General features: G+C 42.3%; 1 protein-coding gene across 13 annotated transcripts in view; it reads left to right on the forward strand.

Annotated features, from left to right (window-relative positions):
• thrab (thyroid hormone receptor alpha b) overlaps window positions 1–12,255 on the forward strand; it is a 300,247-nt gene extending 287,992 nt beyond the window's left edge. For all 13 annotated transcript variants that reach the window (XM_074619271.1, XM_074619269.1, XM_074619272.1 and 10 more), the window contains 3 exons: window positions 1,187–1,333; window positions 5,560–5,818; window positions 7,067–12,255. In XM_074619271.1, the coding sequence (XP_074475372.1) occupies window positions 1,187–1,333; window positions 5,560–5,818; window positions 7,067–7,317 (657 nt within the window). In that variant the 3' untranslated portion in view covers window positions 7,318–12,255. The remainder of the gene's footprint in view (window positions 1–1,186; window positions 1,334–5,559; window positions 5,819–7,066) is intronic.
• The last annotated feature ends 8,689 nt before the right edge of the window (window positions 12,256–20,944 follow it).

Below are 20,944 nucleotides of genomic sequence, written 5' to 3' on the forward strand. Positions count from 1 at the left end.
CGGAGGATTGGCTGAACTCACATGGAAACCTTCTCCCTCTGGTTTATGACTGATGGCTCATTGTGGGAGGTGATTATTCTTATACTTTTATCTCAGCCCCGGCCTGAATAAATGACTTTGGCTTTGACACCCGCTTTATTCAGCGGAGCGTGAAACAATATTTCTCATAGTCGCAGCCACGATTCACACAACTCTGTAAACATATGTATTACTGATCTGCAGTTCCTTTACCGCCACAGCGCTCCTCTAAGGAAGCGCTATCTGTCGGCTGACATGTCCCATCCCTTTCCCGGAGCACAATCTGCTGTCCTTATCTGGGAAATTGGTTTTAATTTGTCTCCCAAGGCAAGCGAGCACTTTGTAGAAAGGCTATGAAACCGTTTAAATCTATGTTGTTCCCTCTGCTATATTTTACTCTAAGCCCAATGCCACTCTTATTGATTCTTCTATAATCTCATTTTATTCTTCTGTGCTCTTCAATAATAAAACACACCCATACTCTCCAACTGTAGCTTCTTCTAATGTACTCTATTGTTATATCGTAGTGCTCTCATCATCTTGCCCTATACACTTTGTTCTCTTCTTTATTCTACCCAGCTCAAATATGCTCTCCTCTATGATGACACAAGCACTTTTATATTCCATTAACATGATGGGAATATTCTGTATATTCTTTATTATGATCGACTCCAATACCAACAATGTGTTTGTGTGTTTGTGTGCCTATTGGTATCACTTTAAGAGTACTGGTATCATCATTTTTTAAACGATACCCAGCCCTAATAAATGCTTTACTTACTTCCTTACGCTGTCTGTGACACTCAGCCTTAAGCCTGTTGGTTCCCGCTGAAGACATAAATCTCTTAATAATGCGTCTTAAATTGATTTTTGCATTTAAAAAAAAAATGTAATAAAGTTCTCAGTAGTTTCCTAAAACGGCTGGTCACTGTAGTTTTTACCAAACGTCACTCAAACAGGAGGAAATGTGCATTTGTTAGACTATTTTCAGGGTGAATTAATCCACATTTGGTGCTGTAGTGACACAGAGGAAGAAGATGTATCAAGGCTTTGACACACATTTATTAATAGGATCAGTTTGTTGTTGGTTTTTGGTCTATTCTTTGGATTTTTTTTTACAAAAAAAATATTTTTCTAATCAGCCACCCGCGTTTATTTCCCCACGTAGCCAGAAAAAATCGGCCAGTCCCCGGTTGCCCCTACGTCAGACGGAGACAAGGTGGACCTGGAGGCCTTCAGCGAGTTCACCAAGATCATCACTCCTGCCATCACCCGTGTCGTCGACTTTGCCAAAAAACTGCCCATGTTCTCTGAGGTAAGTGGTGGTTAATGGTCTGGATGAGCAGAGGGCGAGTGTGGGAGTCTGATACATACAAAGACATATAACACACGGCAGACACTGCCGAGCTTCTCTCATCCTGTGAGTGTGTGTTAGTCCAGGAATTGTGTGATTTACTGTAGGAGGTCAATTTGTCTCCCAGAATTAGCAGCTCCTCTGTGTGAGGAGGACCAGAACGACGTGCGGTGCAAGAGTTACAACCGATACTTACAACTTAACAGTATGCTGTGGAAAAAGACAAATGTATTGCGGATTTCTTTATCTTTGCAGTTTAATAGAAAAAGACAAAGCACAGATCAGTTACACTTTGCTATAGCACTTTATAGCGCTTTATGTCTGGCTCAGAAAATACACCCAGAAGCAGCCTTTGTTTGCTGGTGACGATCGCCCCGCCTTGATTAGCAACATGTAATCATGTTTCTTGTCTCTGCTCCGTCTAATGAGTCCTTAGATTGGATAATTATCAGGGTAGCTGAGTTATTGTCTAGTAGTGGAACAGCTGCAGTGTGGGAGTGTTAGAAATACTCATTTTCCACCAAAATTAGTGCGTATATGCACGTTTTTTTAAACAAAAAAAAACGCCAACCCTAAAAATAGGCGATAGACTCTTTTCCCATTGCCAGTAGATGAGTAGCCTTTCTGGGGGTTTTTTCTGGTGTGTCACGTTCGGCGTCACTAACGCGCTGGGAAACTGGGTTAGTGAACAGTGAAAATGTTACGGTGGTTACTTCCTTTTTATCATCCGTTACTTATTCAGTCTCTCTGTCAAACTGTCAAACCAGAGTTGGTGATTGTTCGAACAGTGGAAAGACTAACAAAGACGGTTTTGATGAGTTGTATTTCTGTCGAGTTTGAATAAAGTGTGTTTGGTAAAATTACTGTTTCTGTCAACGGAGTCTGGTGGCTTTGAGGAGCACATATTCACGTCTAACTCTGTGAATTAAGGGTTTATTTGCACCTAAACCAGAGTTGGTGATAGTTGGAAGAGTGGAAAGACCAACCAAGACGGTTTTGATGAGTATTATTTTGTTTCTGTCCAGTTTGAATGAAGTGTGATTCCAATGATCACTGAGGCAAAATTACTGTTTTTATCAATGTAGTCTGGTGGCTTTGAGGAGCGCATTTAACGGCTGTTTCTTTTCACATTTAACTCAGTGAAGTACGTTTTTTTTCTTACCAAATTAGAGCCTGTGATTGTTGGAACAGTGGAAAGACTAACCAAGATGATGAGTTTTATTTTGTTTCTGTCCAGTTTGAATGAAGTCTGTTTTCGATGATCAACGAGGTAAAATGACTGATGTGTGACTAGAGTCTGGTGGCTTTGAGGAGCGCATATTAATTGTATGTTTTGTACGTTAATACATTATAATAATTGTCCAAATCACTGTTTATTTTATTAATTATATATTTACTTTAACGCGTCACATAGCATTGCGCCAGAAAAGGGGCGAAAATTTGCGTTTCACTGGTTTCCATCACTGCCGATCAATAAATTCCCGTGACTACTGCTGAGTGATTTGTCCTGGGAATGAATGCTGATTGTAACCTCTCCCATGAAGACAAAAGCCAGATGTTTTTTGGTGTTAGTGGGTTTTTCATCCAGTGGGAAATAGGCTAAAGAAAGTATAGATGTGTGAGTCTGAGAGGAAAAGTTATAACTGTAATCATTACCATTTTTAAGAACATAAATCACAGATAGTTTTGAAAGTAGAGGTCGTCACTTTTTTTAATCAGCGTTATATTTTAAAGTTGAATTCATCAGATTGTTCTATTATTATATAAATGTTACTATAATGATGGATGCTACTATTCAAATGAGAGTGTAAACTAGAATACATTCCTCATACTGCTGCTGATATTCTATTAATTTTAGAGATGAAGAAACTAAACAGCAGCAGATATAATAAGGATGCTGAGTTTTAGTATTCCAGACACCGATTCAGATAATCAGTCATGTTTAATATGTTATCTTTTATTCACAATATAATAGATTATGTTATGAAAGAAGCCTTTTTTTAATCTGATGAAAGAGGCAGAGGGAAGAAAACCTGTTCACGCCACTGCAGTGAATTACTGATAAGAAATGCACAGAAACAAAGGCAGCTTTTATTGAGACACTAAAAATGAAGCATGTCCTCCAGGTACACATTTACAAGACAAATCAAGCCAATTAATGCCAATTAATCTGCTCAGCAGTCAAGAGTAGTGAAGTAAGAAACAAGCTTACATCAAGGTGAGATTTAATTCAGCACATCGGAGTCTGCAGATTTAATCAAATAGGTTTCAACCCAGAGATTCTAATATCCATGTAAATCAGGTTGTATTAGTCATAATCTGTGTTCATCAGTGGAAAAACATGTCTCCCCCTCCCGCCCCTTCCTCTCTGCCACATCTGTGCCTTTCTTCTTTCCTTCTGAAAGTATTTCCTGGAACATACATTAGCATGTTCCAGTCATAATGCTGACATCCATCTCAAGTAAAGTCAAGTGTAAAAATGGCAAACGTTCAATTTATGAATGGATGAGAAAACAAGAAATCCAATTTTCTCTCTCCACTTGTACAACGAGGCAGTTTTCTTGTTTTGTTCCTCTCTGGGGGGATTGTGTGAGCGCTGGGGTGGGTTTTTGTTTTGTTATAATTGACGACATATCCTAAGTTATTATGTCTGCGTGGCTGTTTTTTCTCTGAAATTACCTGAATGTAATAAACAATTTTTCATCTAGTCTACTTTAAACTCTCAACATCAACTTGTGAAGGACACATATAAAATATCCTCTACCTGTTTACCAAGAAGAACCAAAATATACCTCTTTATTTTTTTACAAATGACTGTTTAAGGAAGCCAAAGTCTGTTCAAAATTAACCCTTTCCACTCGGAAAGAAAAAATATATAACTAATTAGTTAATTAAAATAAATTGTGAAAGTGTATAAGGGCTTAGCACATTATGATAGAAGTTTGTGATGCCGAAACCATTTTAGAATAAGAAATAACACATTTATATTGCATGCAAACAACTGCATGTTTTTTGCCCAAGTAATTATCCTAAAGTGGGCATGTCTGTAAAGGGGAGACTCGTGGGTATCCATAGAACCCATTTTCATTCACATATCTTGAGGTCAGAGGTCATTAGACTCCTTTGAAATTGGCCATAACAGTTTTTCCTCACCAAAATGTAGTGTAACTTCGGAGCATTATTTAACCTCCTTCACGACAGGCTAGTATGACATGTTGATACCAGCCTCTGAAAGACAGTGAAGTCGGCCGAGAGCTGTTAAAGTGTGTTTTGCTTCTAACATATTTTGGTATTTATGTATCCTTAAGTATGCAAGTATGTAATATATTTTAAATAGTTGTATCTTCAATATCTTTAAAAGAAAGAAGTAACTTTTGCCCTTTATGGTTTAAGATTTCTTTGGTTCTATTTTTAAAAACATTTTCTAAACACGGTTTTTGAAAAGTGCTGCACAAATAAAGTTATTATTAAAGTTACTACTATAAATTCAGATTCAGTAAGAAACAGAAATGGTAATTGAATTATAATCAAAGTTGCTAAGGTCCAAAGAAAAACCCAACCTTTATTCCATTACTCTCATTACTCTCCCAGTTCCTATGCTTTTTTCTGTTATTTACCCTTTTTTTATCCATGTGTTCACCACCGTAACCCTACCTCTAAAATAAAAGAAAAAAAACAGTAACTACATTATCTATTACTGTAGGAAAAATGTTAATTTTGGGGAAATTATCCACCCTAATTTCCTCCTTGTAAAGACCGTTCTGCCGCCTCAAAATGCTTGTCTGAATGAAGTGTGTTTTGACGATCAGCGAGATAAAATGACTGTTGTCCGACTGGAGTCTGGTGGCTTTGAGGAGCACATATTCATTTTATGTTTTGTACGTCAATACATTATAATATCTCTCCAAATCCATGTTGATTTTATTCATTATATATTCACTTTAACGCGTCACATACAGTAGCATCTCGCCGGAAAAGAGGCAAAAATAAGTTTGTCCACCCAGGTGTCATGTGCAATAACTGCATTATCTGCTACTGTATGAAAAATGTTAATTTAGGTAAATTATCCACCGTAATTTCCTCCTTGTAAAGACTATCAAAACGCTAAAATGTGTTCAAAATGCACTATAATAGTTTAGAGATATGACAAACCTTGCATTAAACATTAAAACCCTTTTTCCCACCAGCTACCTTGTGAAGACCAGATCATCCTGTTGAAGGGCTGCTGCATGGAGATCATGTCGCTGCGAGCCGCCATGCGCTACGACCCCGAGAGCGAGACGCTAACGCTGAGTGGGGAGATGGCCGTGAAGCGCGAGCAGCTGAAGAACGGCGGGCTGGGCGTGGTGTCGGACGCCATCTTCGATCTGGGCAAGAGCCTGGCGCAGTTCAACCTGGACGACACAGAGGTGGCGCTGCTGCAGGCCGTGCTGCTCATGAGCTCAGGTTGATGACGACTTCTTTTTCTAAAACTTACCGACTGTGCCTTTAATCTATGCAGCTTATAACATCGGGAGTCTCGGGAGTTCGAGCTTAATTTAATGTAAATGTAAATTCTCAGTCTTCTGTGCCCTTGGAGACACACTTCCATGACAGTCCATATTCATTACCCGCTGCCTTACACTCTATGTATTGTAGCCTATTGTGAAACAGAATGTAATTATGGCCTGAAGATTAAAGTCCACATACATATTCAGGGTTGAAAGGAGGAAATCTAAAATTCACTCTGGGTTTGCTCTTTGTAGAAACACTAACATGAGACTTTTTGGGGGTTTTAGGAGGCATGTCACATAATATGCTCTGGGTTTGAAATAATAGGATGCAAATAAAGAGAGGACGTGTATAGTAGTACATCTAATCACATAGAATATCCTAAATGTGTGATTTGGTTCAAGAGATTTTTCAGTTTTTCCCAGAGTCAGAGATTAATAAATCCCTCAGGACAGACCTTTTGTTATGTATTTGGTGTAGCCTGAAGTTATGTCAAACAGCAATATCAGGCTATCTTGGCTCCATTGTTGAGTGTCTATGGGGTCAAATAACACAATTGTGATCCCATAGGTATCCAGGAATGGAGTGAAACTAAGCAAGTAAACCTTTTCCAAGCTTTATCTGAGGGGAGGCCCTCAGTCACAGGGGTATCTACAGGTTATTAAAGTGCTATTATTGTTGGCGCCTCTCTCTCTCTCGCAAAGACATCCAACAACACAGGACACACTGAATTTTGTTTTTCACAGTCAGGTCGGTTGTTCCGCCGTCCGCTATTTCCTCTACTAGGGATAGGAACTGCAAAAAACTTACATCGGTACTCTTTGGAAACTGGGGATGGTGACCAATAACAACGCGTTATTACCTTGTAACTTTGACAGGCCTAGTAAGAATAGATTACAGAGGACCAACTACCAGGATCCTTTTGACCCAGCGCAACGTCTGGCAGTCTCTCTGAGGTAAATTGTTATTGTATAACCTAAACTACTGTAAGCTATTTTAGTTATTTTATTTGGTTGATGCCTTTATTCGTGGTGCGAAAGCTCCGAAAAATCAACCTTGCTCCGGAAAAATTTCACTTTTTTGCTGCGTAATACTCGCGTTCTGTGTGAATGTATTCATGACAAGAGTTGATGATTTCTTTTACACTCATTTTCACACCATCCTTTTCTTCCTTCCCTCCACGCCGACTCCTCCTGTCGCCAGATCGCTCCGGCCTCACCTGCATGGACAAGATCGAGAAGTGCCAGGAGACCTACCTGCTGGCGTTCGAGCACTACATCAACTACCGCAAGCACAACATTCCTCACTTCTGGCCGAAGCTCCTGATGAAGGTGACCGACCTGCGGATGATCGGGGCGTGCCACGCCAGCCGCTTCCTTCACATGAAGGTGGAGTGTCCCAACGAACTCTTCCCGCCGCTCTTCCTGGAGGTCTTCGAGGACCAGGAGGTGTGAAACACAGTTTTGCCACCTACGCGAAGGGAAGAGGAAGTTTGGGGCAAACTGGGAGATGGGAAGGGCCATCATTTTTATAGGTGGGGGAAGGATGGAGGGAGGGTCCTCTCGACAGGAATCTGCATTTCTCCGACATCGCATTTACAGTATGTGGTTTAAAAACTGGAACCAACAATAACAGAAACAACACACCAGCAAACAGGAGAGTCAAGCAAACAAGAGGATTTTGTTTTTTTTTAACACCCTCTCCTCCACCTCTTTCTCCTCCTTTTACTCATCCCTGTTATGAAATCCGTGTGGGGGCCCTTCTGTCTGAGCATGATGTCTTATCTAGTAAGAGTTGTAGCCATTTGCCAAGACACCGACACACACACACACACACACACACACACACACACACACACACACACAACACACACAAAGCCACAGCCTGTTCCACCTCAGTTCTTCAGAGTGGCGCTCGTTGCAGGGGTCCGTTCCCCCTCTCTGGTTCTTTTTTTTTTTAGCGGTCACAGATTTACACACCTTTTGAAGCCCATGTTTTCCAGCTTCCATGCTGGCCAGCACCTCTCAGTATTATTTCTGAATAAGTGCCAAGGCATTCATTCAGAAAATATGGACATCAGTGACATATTATTGTTGACATACAGGCACACACACAATCAGCAAAACACTGCACATTGTAATTTCAGCAGGATGCTTTATTAAGCGTCGCTGCTCCGGTGTAATAATGGCTGCCGTAAAGCAGAGCTACCAGTCTTTTATCAATTCCTCACCTCAATCTGAGCCGTTTAACAGCTGTTTTTTCTTAGATCCCAGTGAAACCGGTGCTATATTTATACAAGGCTACTCCAGTTTTATGAAATTGTGTTGTCTACCTTTGAAAAAAATGTGCAGAACATGGCTCCATATCTACCTTCATTTTGTCATTGGACCGGCTCCTGTGACACACACACACACACACACACATATGAGCAGACTTGTCTTGTCATTGCCCGTGCTGCTTGTGCCAGCAGCCTACAGTCTTATTAATGACAATTAAGCCCTTCTCTCTCTGAGGAGTTACGGCATTGAAAGAAAGGAGCAGAGCTAGAGAGACGAAAGCAGATTTAATAGCTGGACTGTGGAGTCAGAGGCAGGGTCAGAATAAATCTCCCACATTCAGCCTCTAGGGAGGTTTTCAATAGCAGCAACCACCAGCAAGACAGTAAAGCTCATCTTACACACACATACACACACACACTTTCTCTCTCTCTGTATTTCTCACACATAAACACACAAACATGAAAACACACAACATCACCTCAGAGTAACGTGAATGCCTCATTTTACTGTATGCACTGTGCAGCAGTGTCGATATACAGCCCTAACCTGCAGGGTTTGTACCGAGTCCTCTCCTCACGGACTCAGCTCAGTATGGCCCCTCCAGGCTTCCATACACATTTGCCTTTTTTTTACCATGGGCGTCACTGAGAGCAGGCAAATGCCAAGAAGGCTACCATTTACCTCAAAGTGGATACACCCCCAGGCTGGGGGCAGCAACACTGCCCCTGTGGTGTCAGGCACTACCTCACCTCTGTGGACACGGGGCCGCTGCCCACAGCCTACACGCAGACATACACCATTCAATGTGTAGGTTAGCACGCAACTGTGCAAAATATATATATAGGTGCACACTTGTCTTGGAAAGACAACACATCATACACAAACACACACACACACACACACACCCTCAGTGCTATCACTTGGTTGAAATGAAATACCATTGAAGACAGGAGGGCCAGCCATCCCCCCCCGGAAGGTTTTACCGACTCCAGGGAATGGTACCCATTACGTTCGGGTTATCTCTTTTTGTTATACGGGACCAAGTGTCGTCTTTTTTGAAATTCGGATTTACCTGTTTCTGTCAAAACAGAAACCGACTCACAGAAGCGGCGGAGGACAGTGCAGATGATGCAGCCCAGCTGACACCCCTTTTTACGCAAGTAGCAAGAGGAGAGATGACAGCGAGTAGCTGAAAACCCTCGGTGGCCGCGCCCCGTTGAATTAGCGTGCAGAGAAAGGGCCGTTTCCCTCTGCATCATGGCGATCTTCCACAGTGCACTCATGATGGCTGCCGTTGGATCTTGATAAATATGTTCATGGTAATAAGCTTCATGCATGGGCGGTGCATTAGACGTAAAAAAGGTGGAATGTTCTCAACCGAAATGAAGCTTCTTCGGAGGCAAAAAGCTCTTTTAGTCTCGTGCACTTTACCGATGCATCACCACTATAACGGTAATATCTCACGGCATATATCCATGGCAGATATCATAGTGTACTAGCCAAACGACCATTCAAGAAATTTGATTATAAAAGCCCGCTCTGTTCATTCCAATTCTGGGGCCAAGCCGAATCTAACTGGGTTTACCACTCTTACAAGAAGAGAACGAAAGAGAAGAGAGACTAAGAGAAATCTATTTTATACTCAACGCAAAGCAGTAGTTCATACTGGGCACTTGTACAGGATGGGTGATCCGCACCCCTTGAGAAGTACCTAAGCAGAGTACCACGTGGCAGGGATCAATGGGTAATCGTTAAACAGATGGCCAAGCCTCGCTGCTTCGACGTCTGGAGCAACGCTGGGAGGAGAGAGGAACTGGAACGCCACCTTTGGGCACAACGGTGGCGCCCTGGTCTGAACCCCCCCCTTCACGAGCATCATCACCACTTTCAGAGATCCATCACCTGCCCTGCCTTACCCTCTACTCTAGCCCTTTCTGGAGCCTAGCTCAGCCCACCACCACCATTATAACAGCCACCTCCCAGCCAGGCTGGTGGGAGTTTTTGCACTACTGCAGCGGTCCTCCCTTCAGCCCCCTTACTCATCAAAGTTTTGGATTACCCATTAGTTCCCCCCCCGCCAAAACTCACCTCATTTGGGGCGAGTTTTGGTGGGGGGTACTAATTCGGGGTGAGTTTTGGTGGCTCTGTGTAACAGAGGCTGGCAGTCGCAGTGGGCTCAGTCCCAAACCTGACCTCTTAGTCAGTATTAGACCAACAGCACATGACCCTCACTCCGTCACCAACCCAACCAGGGGTGGAGAGAGACCCCTGCGTAGGAGGGCTGTGTAGCACTTATTAATTCTCCCCGTCATTTTTCTCATCATCCTTCCTATAGAGTGACATTTCAAATTCAGAGCCCTCCCCCCCTTCCGATAATCATCCTCTCCTCTTCCCCAAGCACCCCCCCCCACTCACCGCCGAGTGGCCCAGAATCATTGACACCAAACGGGATCCAGGCCTCTCCCTTGTGAGACAAGGCTGGCCATAACTGCCCTTTAGAGTGGCGCCACCGAATGAATGTGATCGGCAAAGCAGCAAGCAGCGACGGGAACGAGAGACTTGTGAGATTGTGAGAGAAGACATAAAAAAAAAAGCTGAGGGCGTTGACCCTCACTGCCATCATGGACATGGGCGAGAGAGGGTGATGTGGCCGGTTGTAGAGACGATGTTAACAAACACTCGGAGGAAGGGGAGGCGGCGGCGGCAGCGGCGTAGGAATATGCCTCCCCTTCGGTTCCCACAACAACAACCGCATATGAGCCCCTGCTCCCATGCCAGCTGACAACCCCCCAAACGTCCCCCCCTCAGCTCCCTCCAAAAGGATCCAACTTTTCTTTATGGTGAGGATCAGGAAGAGATCCCTCATTCCAGAGATGCAGGTTTGGAAAATCCAACTTTGTAAAAGAACTGAAAAAGAGAAAAAAGAAACCTATTGATGTCCTTTGTTCTCGTGAGCTGACTGGGTATGTGTGTGTGACAGTAGGGGTTATAATGCTGCTTTACCTTCTGAGTCTGATTTAGATTAAGAAAAAAAAAAGATATATGAAATGATTTATAAATCCACAAAACAAAATGAAAAGAGATGACTTTAAAAAAAAAAAAGACTCCTGAACAAAATTATTGGAGATTTTTTTTTTTCATTTTATCATTGTTTTCTTATTTTTCTGTTTGTTTTTTGACGCTTAAACTGCTCTGTGTAAAAAAAGGAAAAAAAAAACAGCTGTAGTCACTTTTTGACCATGCGTGCAGTGTAACATAGAAAATATTTCACTTCTTTTTCACATCTATACTTTGTGTTGATAAGCCAACTGATCTGTTTGTCTGTGTGTCTGTCCAGTTGTCCGTCCCCTTTTATCAGGAGGAATTTACAACCAACAAAAACAGGAATTTCTTTTTTTTTTTACATTTTGTTTCTTTCTTTTTTTAATGAAATACAACTTTGGAGAAAAAAAAACACAAACAGGAAAAATAATGCAACAGAAACTGAAAAAAAAAAAAAAAACTGAAACAATCTTGTCATACCTCACACAACACAATACTCAAAGGAACTTGGGAGGAGTCATATTTTGAAGGCACATGTGAAAGTTCAGAGATGCATATATAGATTTAAAAAAAAAAATGTATATGTTAAGATAATATGTGCTTGTGTGTACGCATCAGTAGAAGTTACAAAAGGACTCTTCCCTCAAGCTTTTGTGCTCTATCTTATTTGGTTGTGAGACGTTAGAGATCATCTGCTAATGTGAACACTTCTCCAACTTCAAGGCACAGTCTATAGACAGTAAACTTAAAATGTGAATGGCCCAGAGACTGAGGGATTATGACTTTTGTAATGGCTGAGAGTTTTATGGTATTGAATGTAGCTGACAGGAGGGGGCTGGACCTGAGCCCGGCACCCACAACCCAACTTCCACACACCAGCAGAAAAGATAGTGGTGTCAAAAAAACGTTACAAACAAAACAACAAAAACTGAGAATATATATTGCCCGTCTGCAAGGTGCAATATACTATGTTGTGTATTTTTGTATGTTTTCTGTTTTGATTTTGATTTTCGTTTCATTTTTATTTTGGCCATAACCAAGGATGTAAATACAAAAACATACAACACTCGAGATTTATTGCAACAAAGTCAATTTAACCTCTCAATCCCCGCTCCCATGTACGAGGGGGGAAAAGTAATGTGTAAATGCTTCATACGTTTGTATGTGTGCACTCTCTCACATGTGCATGCTGATCCATATTCAGAAGTGCCCCGTGACATTAATCATGAACCCTGTGCCTCCTGTTGTTTGCAAAGAGATAGATTCGTACCCCTCATATTCTCACAACGACATGACACGCTACACATGAATGCCTCTAGTTATGTGTGTGTGAGTGTGAGTGTGTGTTCATCCTATGGAATCAGATTCAATTCTTCTAAACTGTTGATGTGAGTGCTGCCAGCAGCCACGGAGGCAAAAGCTCAGGAGGTCTGGGAGGTGGGAGAGCAGGTTATTATGTGGCGTGAATGTCAGCTGACGTGGCTGCAACGCACGCACATCAACGTTGGAAAAGGCCGAAAATGTATTTCCCCCATTTGTCCGCCGCCCCATTGCCTCCCAGAAGCCAGCCTACAAATCTTGCAAGCTCAGTTTTTTTTAAATAAGACAGTCCTAAACCTGGAACAGTTCACAACAGGCCCCATTTACACGTGTCATTTCAAGTGTCTTGTATGCAGATCCAGATTTAAGACACTAAGCCCCATATATATACGTCTCCGTTGGACAGATGCAAATCAGTGATGTAGTTACACTGGAGTAAAAACTATGGATGCATTTACACCCCATATAAAGAGAATAGGAGAAGAACGGACATTACTATTCAAATCAACGTAGTAGAATGGTCAGAGTGGTCATCGACTGGTTTGGAGTGATTCTATTCGGCTACAGCGTAGTTTGGTCAGAAGCCATTTTTATGTGTACCGTTCCTATTGCAACCGTTGTAGGAGACTAACTTCCGTATAAACTAAACCGACTTACGGCCGTGTTTTCATTAACTTGTCAAACGAACTTTTGAAATGTCACAATAAAAGAAATGTTAATTAGGCACGTTTCCATCAACTAACGACTAACAACAATCAAATGACCAAAGCAAACAGTTCAATGTTCGTTCTTCTCCTGTTCTCTTTCTGTGATTTACACTTTTTCAACACTTGGCTAGAAAGCATCTGAAAGCACCTCCCGGGTTGGCTGAGCGATCAGATTTCAGTCCATCTAAAATGCCTCTCAGAGATCCAACAGCTATCCGATCCGCCCAAGACACATGAAGTGAAGTGTAAATGGAGTCCTAAATGATGATCGCAGTTTGAACCGAGCACCACATTTGGTTTTCAGCTCTGACTGGGAAAAGCTGAAAGTAATTTGGGTCTATGATGATGCCCTTATGTTGGATCACAACAAGCAAAGTGAGGGTTTCGAGGCTGGCTCTGCGGGGGCCTCCAGGCCCATCCCTCCATAGATATTATGATCCTGGTTTATTCTCACATGTTGACACATTGGACAAGGGTGGAGATTGTCTGTGATGTTTTTTGGTTTCATGGTTGTGTTTGGTCCCCCCTATGCCAAATGTAGAGTTTGTGAAGACATGCAAGTAGCAAGATGTCTATGCAATTTCCCTCCTGCTCCCTCCGAAAGACAAGCTCGATGCAACAACAGCGAGCCCGTCTTGCTTATGAAATCAGATTCGGCCTGGCTTGAATTCCAGAGGTTCTTGACGTGACCTAAAGACCCGTGCTACTTTGTGTGGGCGAGGGTCAGGACTGCCTGGGGGAGCTGGCCTTTAGCCCAGCCGACTGGCTGGTCCTCAGGGTAACTCTCCGCGGTAGTCCGGGTCTCGGAGAACAAGTAGGAGGGGTACTGGGGATGTTGTGGAGAATATGGATTCTACGAGATGTGCTGTTTTTTTGTAAACTGCTCAGAAAGTGGTGTGTGTGCATGTATATGTGTGTCGTTTGGAAGTATGGGGATGTCTACTTGGTGCGATGCTCTCATTGTTTGGTGGGTCGATCGTTAAAGGCCTCAAATTCCAAGATTTAGCCGCTAAATTCAACCCTTCTGCAATATGTGTGTGAAGCTTTAACTTTTCTACCCTGCGACCAACTTAATGTAACGTCTAGGAATACTCTGGGTGGTCGATGTCCATCAGTGAGATGTACAGTACGTAGCATAAACAAGTTTACCTAACCCATTACCTCTGCTTTTGAGACGTGAGGAAAGGATTTGATTTAGAAAATAATCTACTTCACCCCCCTGAGATGAACATCCACAACCTCCTGACCCTCAGTCCAACTTGAGCACTTAACTAAAATGCACTTTGAACGGCCCAAACTAATCTAGAATCTTTGGTGGTAAGAATTGTGGCAAAAATAAATAATGTAAATTGCACCCAATCTAAATGCCTTTTGCACCATTTAATGTTGTTTCTTTAAATTAGAAAATAGCCTTTAGGCAAAGACACTTAATGACTAAAAGTTTACGATTCTTTTTTTTAATGAAGTGCAATAAGTGAGTGAACCGTTTGGCGTACTTCTCGTCTCTTAGCAGATCTTTTTTTATGCATTTGTGGGAGAATAATAATCTAGTGATTCGCTTTTAAAATGCGCCCACCCGTGAGAGCATCAGCTTAGACCCACTCCACACACACACACACACACACATATGCACACACACAAACACAGACCACTTTTTGTGACTGGGTAAAGGAAGCTATTGAAGGATTCTCTCAGGTAAAAGAACATTTTCTAATAAATGATGATGAACCTTAGATGAAAAAACATTTGTTAGCTCATCTTTTTTTTGTCTTTCTCAATTTTAAAATCAGCAATGTTCCTTTTTTTCTGTTCTGTGTTCGGTCCAGTGTCCAGTGATTGAAAACGTGTAGACGTCCAGGATTCAAGGATTTGGATCCTGAGTCTACCTCAAATACAAAGAGTCATGCCCTCATTGCTTTCTTAGCCCTCAGTGAAAACACATTTCTTCATGTGTGGAGGTGGGAGAGTGTTGTGTCTGTTTTGAGTGTTTGGGAGCTGTGTTTTTTTTTTTGGTTTGGTGCTGCGCTGTATGGAAGCCCATTCCCGCCAGGAAAAGAAAAGTCAAGTTAGTTTTATTTATGTAGCCCAATATCAGAAATGTTCCTCAAGAGGCTTTACAATCTGTACAACATACGACACCCTCTTTTTTAAGACCCTTGATTCGTAAAATGACTAGTTCACACTACACAACTTAAGCCCTGCTTTTCCGCTCCCCAACAGTTTTTGGGGCTCCCAGACAAAAGCTCCATATAAGATGCAAATCGCCATTGACTCGCCGCTTGCACATCGGTGCTCGAGCGTTATGAGTGAACTGCTCAAGCTGAGAGGCGCACCGACGCTCTCTGACACATTCCAGATATCTAGCATGCTAAATCTCTGGACCTGTTGGGTACTCCGGCCACGAGCTACAGCCAATGAGAGCGCGAGACGCGAATTGAGGGGAAACCAAGCCCCCAGGAAGAGCGCCAGTCGTTGATGCCAATTTTCCTAGTGGTCAAACGGCGGTACTACAACTTCCGTATCTGTCACGTGAGGCCATTTTTAGCCCAAAAATACTTTTTCCCATAGACTTACATTGGGAAAGAGACGTCTGTAACTCAGCGGATTATTTTTTTGTAGGTGAATCAACTTCCCAGTACGAACACCTGAATAGCCCTTATTTAAATCATTAGGTCCTAAAAGTTGTAAAATAGCCGAATCCATAGTTATTTCCATTCCTCCGTTCATGTGAATGAGACCCAGACCGAGGCTGGAGCGAGGGCTGGGAGGGGGAGTTAGCAAGCCGTGACGACAGCGTGATGGTTGTGACCATGTGACCGTGCGGACGCTACTGCGCCTGCTCCATGGGCCCAATGGATGCGGAAGATCGCTGGAATATCCGGGTACTTTTCCAGTCGTAAGCCATTTTGGCTTCATGCACCACTGAGCAACTTTCATAGGAATGAACGGGACCCCGCCTCCAACGCTGTATCCAGTTCTCTTTATACATCTATAGAGGAAACCTGGAGAACGAGGGGTCGCCTGTAACAATAGGAACTAACTGTAGGAACTGTTACTGTTGCAACACGGAGCAAATTTGTTGTTGCACCTAGAGGAATAAATAGTCCAAAAAAAAAGAGCGTGGAAACCGGTGGAATCAGGCTATTTTTTAAACGTGCCAACAACAACATCAGCAATGTGTCTCACGTATGGTTTCACATCATTTACCGTGTATTTCTCGCGTGTCTTTTCGTGACAAAAAGTAGTTTGGAGACCTCATCGGGGTTTCCTCCCAGTGAAAGATCTTGTAGTCTGTGACCTCCCGTCGCTGGTCAGTCATGTAGTGTGAAAACCACGACAGCTTCAAGACTCCTGATTACAAAACAGCAAGTTGTGTAGTGTGAACAGTACAGAGATCTGACGACTAGTGTGAACTCAGCTTAAGGTAAAACGTGCCTGTCAGTATGCCATAATTATAGATATTTCCACCATGGACCCCTGGAATAAGGACGGACTACGCAAACACACAAGAACTAAGCTCAAGCATTCACACAGATAGGAAGAAGGAAACAAAAAGAGGGAGAGAGAAAGACACAAGAGGAGAGGCTGAATCTCCTTGAGGAAGAAGATCCAGAGCCAGAACATCTGGAACGAGGCACCCAGGGGGGGCGGGAGAGGGTCCCAGGATGGCTGATGGTCCAGCACAGAGAAGCCTGAGTGAAAGAGAGGACAAGAAAGAAACTAGAGAGAGAGAGAAAGAGGCACACAGCTTGGACACACAATGGTTTTCAGAAAGTTTTCTCATCCGCAGATTTGACATTACATTTGAGTAAGTTTGGCTGCAGTGAAATAAATCTAGGATTGTTTATGGTTAATGATTAAGTGAGAGAAATATACTGCTTCAGCTACTGCTTCCAGTAGACTAGAAAAGACCGGACAGGTACAATTCACTGCAGTGAATGGAGCCGGGACCGCAGGCAATCGCTCAGCAAGTGCAGTAAAAGTTGACGTACCAATGTGGCGAGCGGTAAATACATCAGCAGCAACATTACAAGGACAGGCTGGTGTCGCTACAAATTTAATAAAACCATCTGACACCATGGATGTGACAGGAGAGACAGTCAGAGCAGAAACCTCTCGCGTCATAGAAAGTCATGTACAGACTGAAAAGTATCAAGAAGTGCCAGAAAGGCTTTATTTAGGGAGGTGAATATCGAAATCACCAATAATTCAAATCTCATCAGAGTGAGTAACGAGGTCTGAGATAAAGTCTCCAAATTCCTCTAAAAGTTGTGAATAAGGGCCAGATGGTCTTTAGCAACTTGATCTCATGGGAAGGCGTATAAATAGCACGACATTACAAGGACATTCTGCATGTTTTAGCCTACGCCACACACAACAAAACTAGGGTAATGGCTGCAGTTAGATTTAGGCAACAAAACTACTTAGTTAGGTTTAGGAAAAACATCATGATTGGGCTTAAAATAAGAACATAAACTAAGTAAAAAATTTACGGAAACAACGTCTAAAAAACACCACTAAAAAAACACGTCGCTACGCGTAATTTCAAAATAACTCAACAACACTTCGGGACATGAACACCGGTCTCCTGGTTGAAAGTCCTGTGTTTGTTTTTATTCTACGTCACTAGCTCTGAGCGTAGCATATTTGCGCGGATGCGTTTACATTGTAGTCACTACAGACTACATGGCGTACAAATGACACGCCAAAAGCAAGAATGGCGTTTCTTATTGCACGTGAAATGACTTGCGAATTACTGTGTCAATGGGTTAAAAAGTGGGTTATGGAGTCGCCTATTATTAGCATGAAGAGACACTAACCTGCTAAAAAGTACTTAAATGATGACAAAGGAAGTTGAAATTTGGACTTAGTAGCTCACAAACTCAATAAGTTAACTTATTACTTCATAATTCTGATCTCAAAATATATTATTACATAAATTACAATCATAATCTTGATTTAGAAATAACATTTTTGATTTATAATCTCATCATTTTGACTTGTCGTGAGTACATTTATTTTTGTCATCCCTAAATTCTGTCAAGCTTTCGGTTATACTTTCCGCAAGGACGGCCGCAAGGACACGAATCATGACGAGGAAACGTTTGAATCTTTTATATTCCGTGCAGATTTCTCCTCGCTGCAAACAGACATTCACAAAGTTCTCCATTTTCACCGCTCATCCATGTACAGACGGGCGAAAACCTGCCGCACAGACGCCACTTTCCCGGATGCACCAAGCATAAATCAAGCATTAGTATGATATAATCTTGATTTAAAAAGTAATATTTTAGGGGGTTTTTTTTATTTCAATCATCCCTAATATTTTATCTTTCTTCTTCTTGGCGGAAATGGGCTTCCATAGCACAGTGAACACACACCAGAATAGTTTTTTTCTTTAATTGAGCCAGCCTATTTTTACTTCAAAAGTCCAGCTTACTCTCTAAATAAACCACATTTAGACTTTTTCTTATAAACACGTGCCAGAATGTGTACAAAAGCAGATGCAGCCCTTACTGTCAGTAACAGTGTAGTCTTTGCACTTTTCTCCCTTTACGGTCAAAGTGCCGGCAGCAATATCCAGCTCTCCCTCACCCAGTTGGCTAATGGTGTACATACAGCAGTACAGTACATGGCTCCTATCCAAGCCGGGCACCATCCACCCTTTAGGGGGGGAGGAACTGGCTTTGTTCCTCCGTCCACAGGCCTGTTCTATGTCAGTGTTCTTACTGTTTAACTTTGTGATGTACTGAAAGGTTGGCATGGCTAAAACCAAGGCTGTGCATGTACATAGGCGTGTGCATGTGAATGTCAGCGTCCATGCTCATGTGAGAGATGTTCGGTGTGTGAATGCTTTGCTGCGATATCCGATCGACCTTCTTCTCTTTCCCTCCCCCCTTCATTAAAAGCACCTTTTTAGGCCGCGGTACATGACAGAAGTCTGTAAAACAGAGTCCTGTCATCGACTTGTATTATTCCCTTTGAAGAATGTAAGTAATATTGTGTTCGGCGGGCTAACAGAGAGTAGAAAGGAGGGAGCCATTTATATGTGAGAGTGGTGGGGTTTGTAGGAGATGAAAATTGTAAGAGTGGGTAATATTTCAAAAGAAAAGCTTCAAGGATTCCCACAAACAAAAGCCAGACTGTTTCCTCGCAGTCCAGAGCAGATTACTGCAGTTGAAGGCTGTGCAATTGTGTTTCTCTTTCCAAATGATGGCCTTATTGATTGCTTTTGTATCCTCCCTCCTCTGCGGTATTGTTGTACAGCGTGTTTCATGGGGCACTGGAGGATTTATTATGAAGGCTCGCACTTAGAAAAAATGCATGGAGTTGGATCTCTGGTAGAGAGTGAATTAGTGCGCTGGGTGGTAGCAGTTTTAGGACTCCCGTTAGTGATTTTTAGGTTATCGCCACACACAGTATTAAACGACTAAATCTAAGCCAATGCTCCCGTTGTGGCCACATTAGCACAACAAGAAATCAGTAGAGAACATTTAGTCCCCCGTGAGCTGAATAATCAAAAGTGCCAAATCGGCTTATCGGGTGCACCATCAACACTTTTTATGAAACATTCAGACTGTTTAAATTGTGACTGTTAAAATACGATTTGGCAGCCGTCACCTATGTGTTAATGGTTGAGTTATAGAGGTATTGTGTAAATAGAGAGTTGTATTGATCATGAGATAACGCTACACCACCTCATCCCTTCTCCAATCGAGAGGCGAAGTCCCGCCCCTTCCGGTGGATCACCATGGGAGCTTATTTCGGAAAAAATATGAACAGTAGTCAACGGAGAGAGAGAAATATTTGTTTTAATCCTGTTTGAGTTGCGCCATAAATTACACATATGATGTTTGTCAATCTAAAACATAATTTTGCAAGTCAAGAAAGTCGCAGTTTGTCGTAGTATCATTTAGTTTTGTGTGAAACCGCTCAGTGAACTAGAAGAAGAAAGAAACCTTTATTTGTCATAGTACATACAGGTACATGCATGAAATACGACCTCTGCATTTAACCCATCCTAAGTATTTTTAGGAGCAGTGGGCTGCTGCAAACCGCCCGGGGAGCATCTTGTGGTTTAGTGTGTCGCTCAAGGACACTTCGACACGAAACCCACTGAGCTGCAGTCGCCCCTAACTAACGGTGTTCCGTAGAGATGCTCCTAACATGATTTCAACAGCGATTAATGAAAATTTTAAATGTCAAAATATTCAATTGATGTAATAAACGTTAACTTTATTGACCTTTTATTAAATAGCACTGCTGCAACATCAATATTGCGCGCAGGATTGCGTTAAAACAGCATCTGTTGACAGACTTGCTGCTGCAACGCCCAAGCAGTCAAGTTAAAAAATGCCCATTTGAAAGCATTTATTCAACAAAGGGTAAAATATTTAACAACTTGTGATAGCAAAATAATCATTTCATACAGACTACAGTACTGTAAGAAGCTTAAATTAGGTCAAAAAGTACATTTTCGCTGCTCTAGTCGTCGTCTCCCCTTTCAAGCTGCAGTCGGGACTGGAGCCTCCCCTCCGGGCGCTGTGGGCGCACCTTGCAAACTGACTGAAATCTCACAGGAGCAAATGGCGAGGAGGTCTCTTGATTTGTCAGGAATGAAATGGGGGAACTGAAGATGACACCCATATAAATTGTATGCACGACCTGGAAATATTTATTCAGCGATCGGCGGAAAAAGGTCATCTGAACGGAGCATCGTTAGTGTACGTTAC

The sequence above is a fragment of the Sebastes fasciatus genome, chromosome 20 (genome assembly GCF_043250625.1).
Source record: "Sebastes fasciatus isolate fSebFas1 chromosome 20, fSebFas1.pri, whole genome shotgun sequence".
Taxonomy (NCBI): Eukaryota; Metazoa; Chordata; class Actinopteri; order Perciformes; family Sebastidae; genus Sebastes; species Sebastes fasciatus.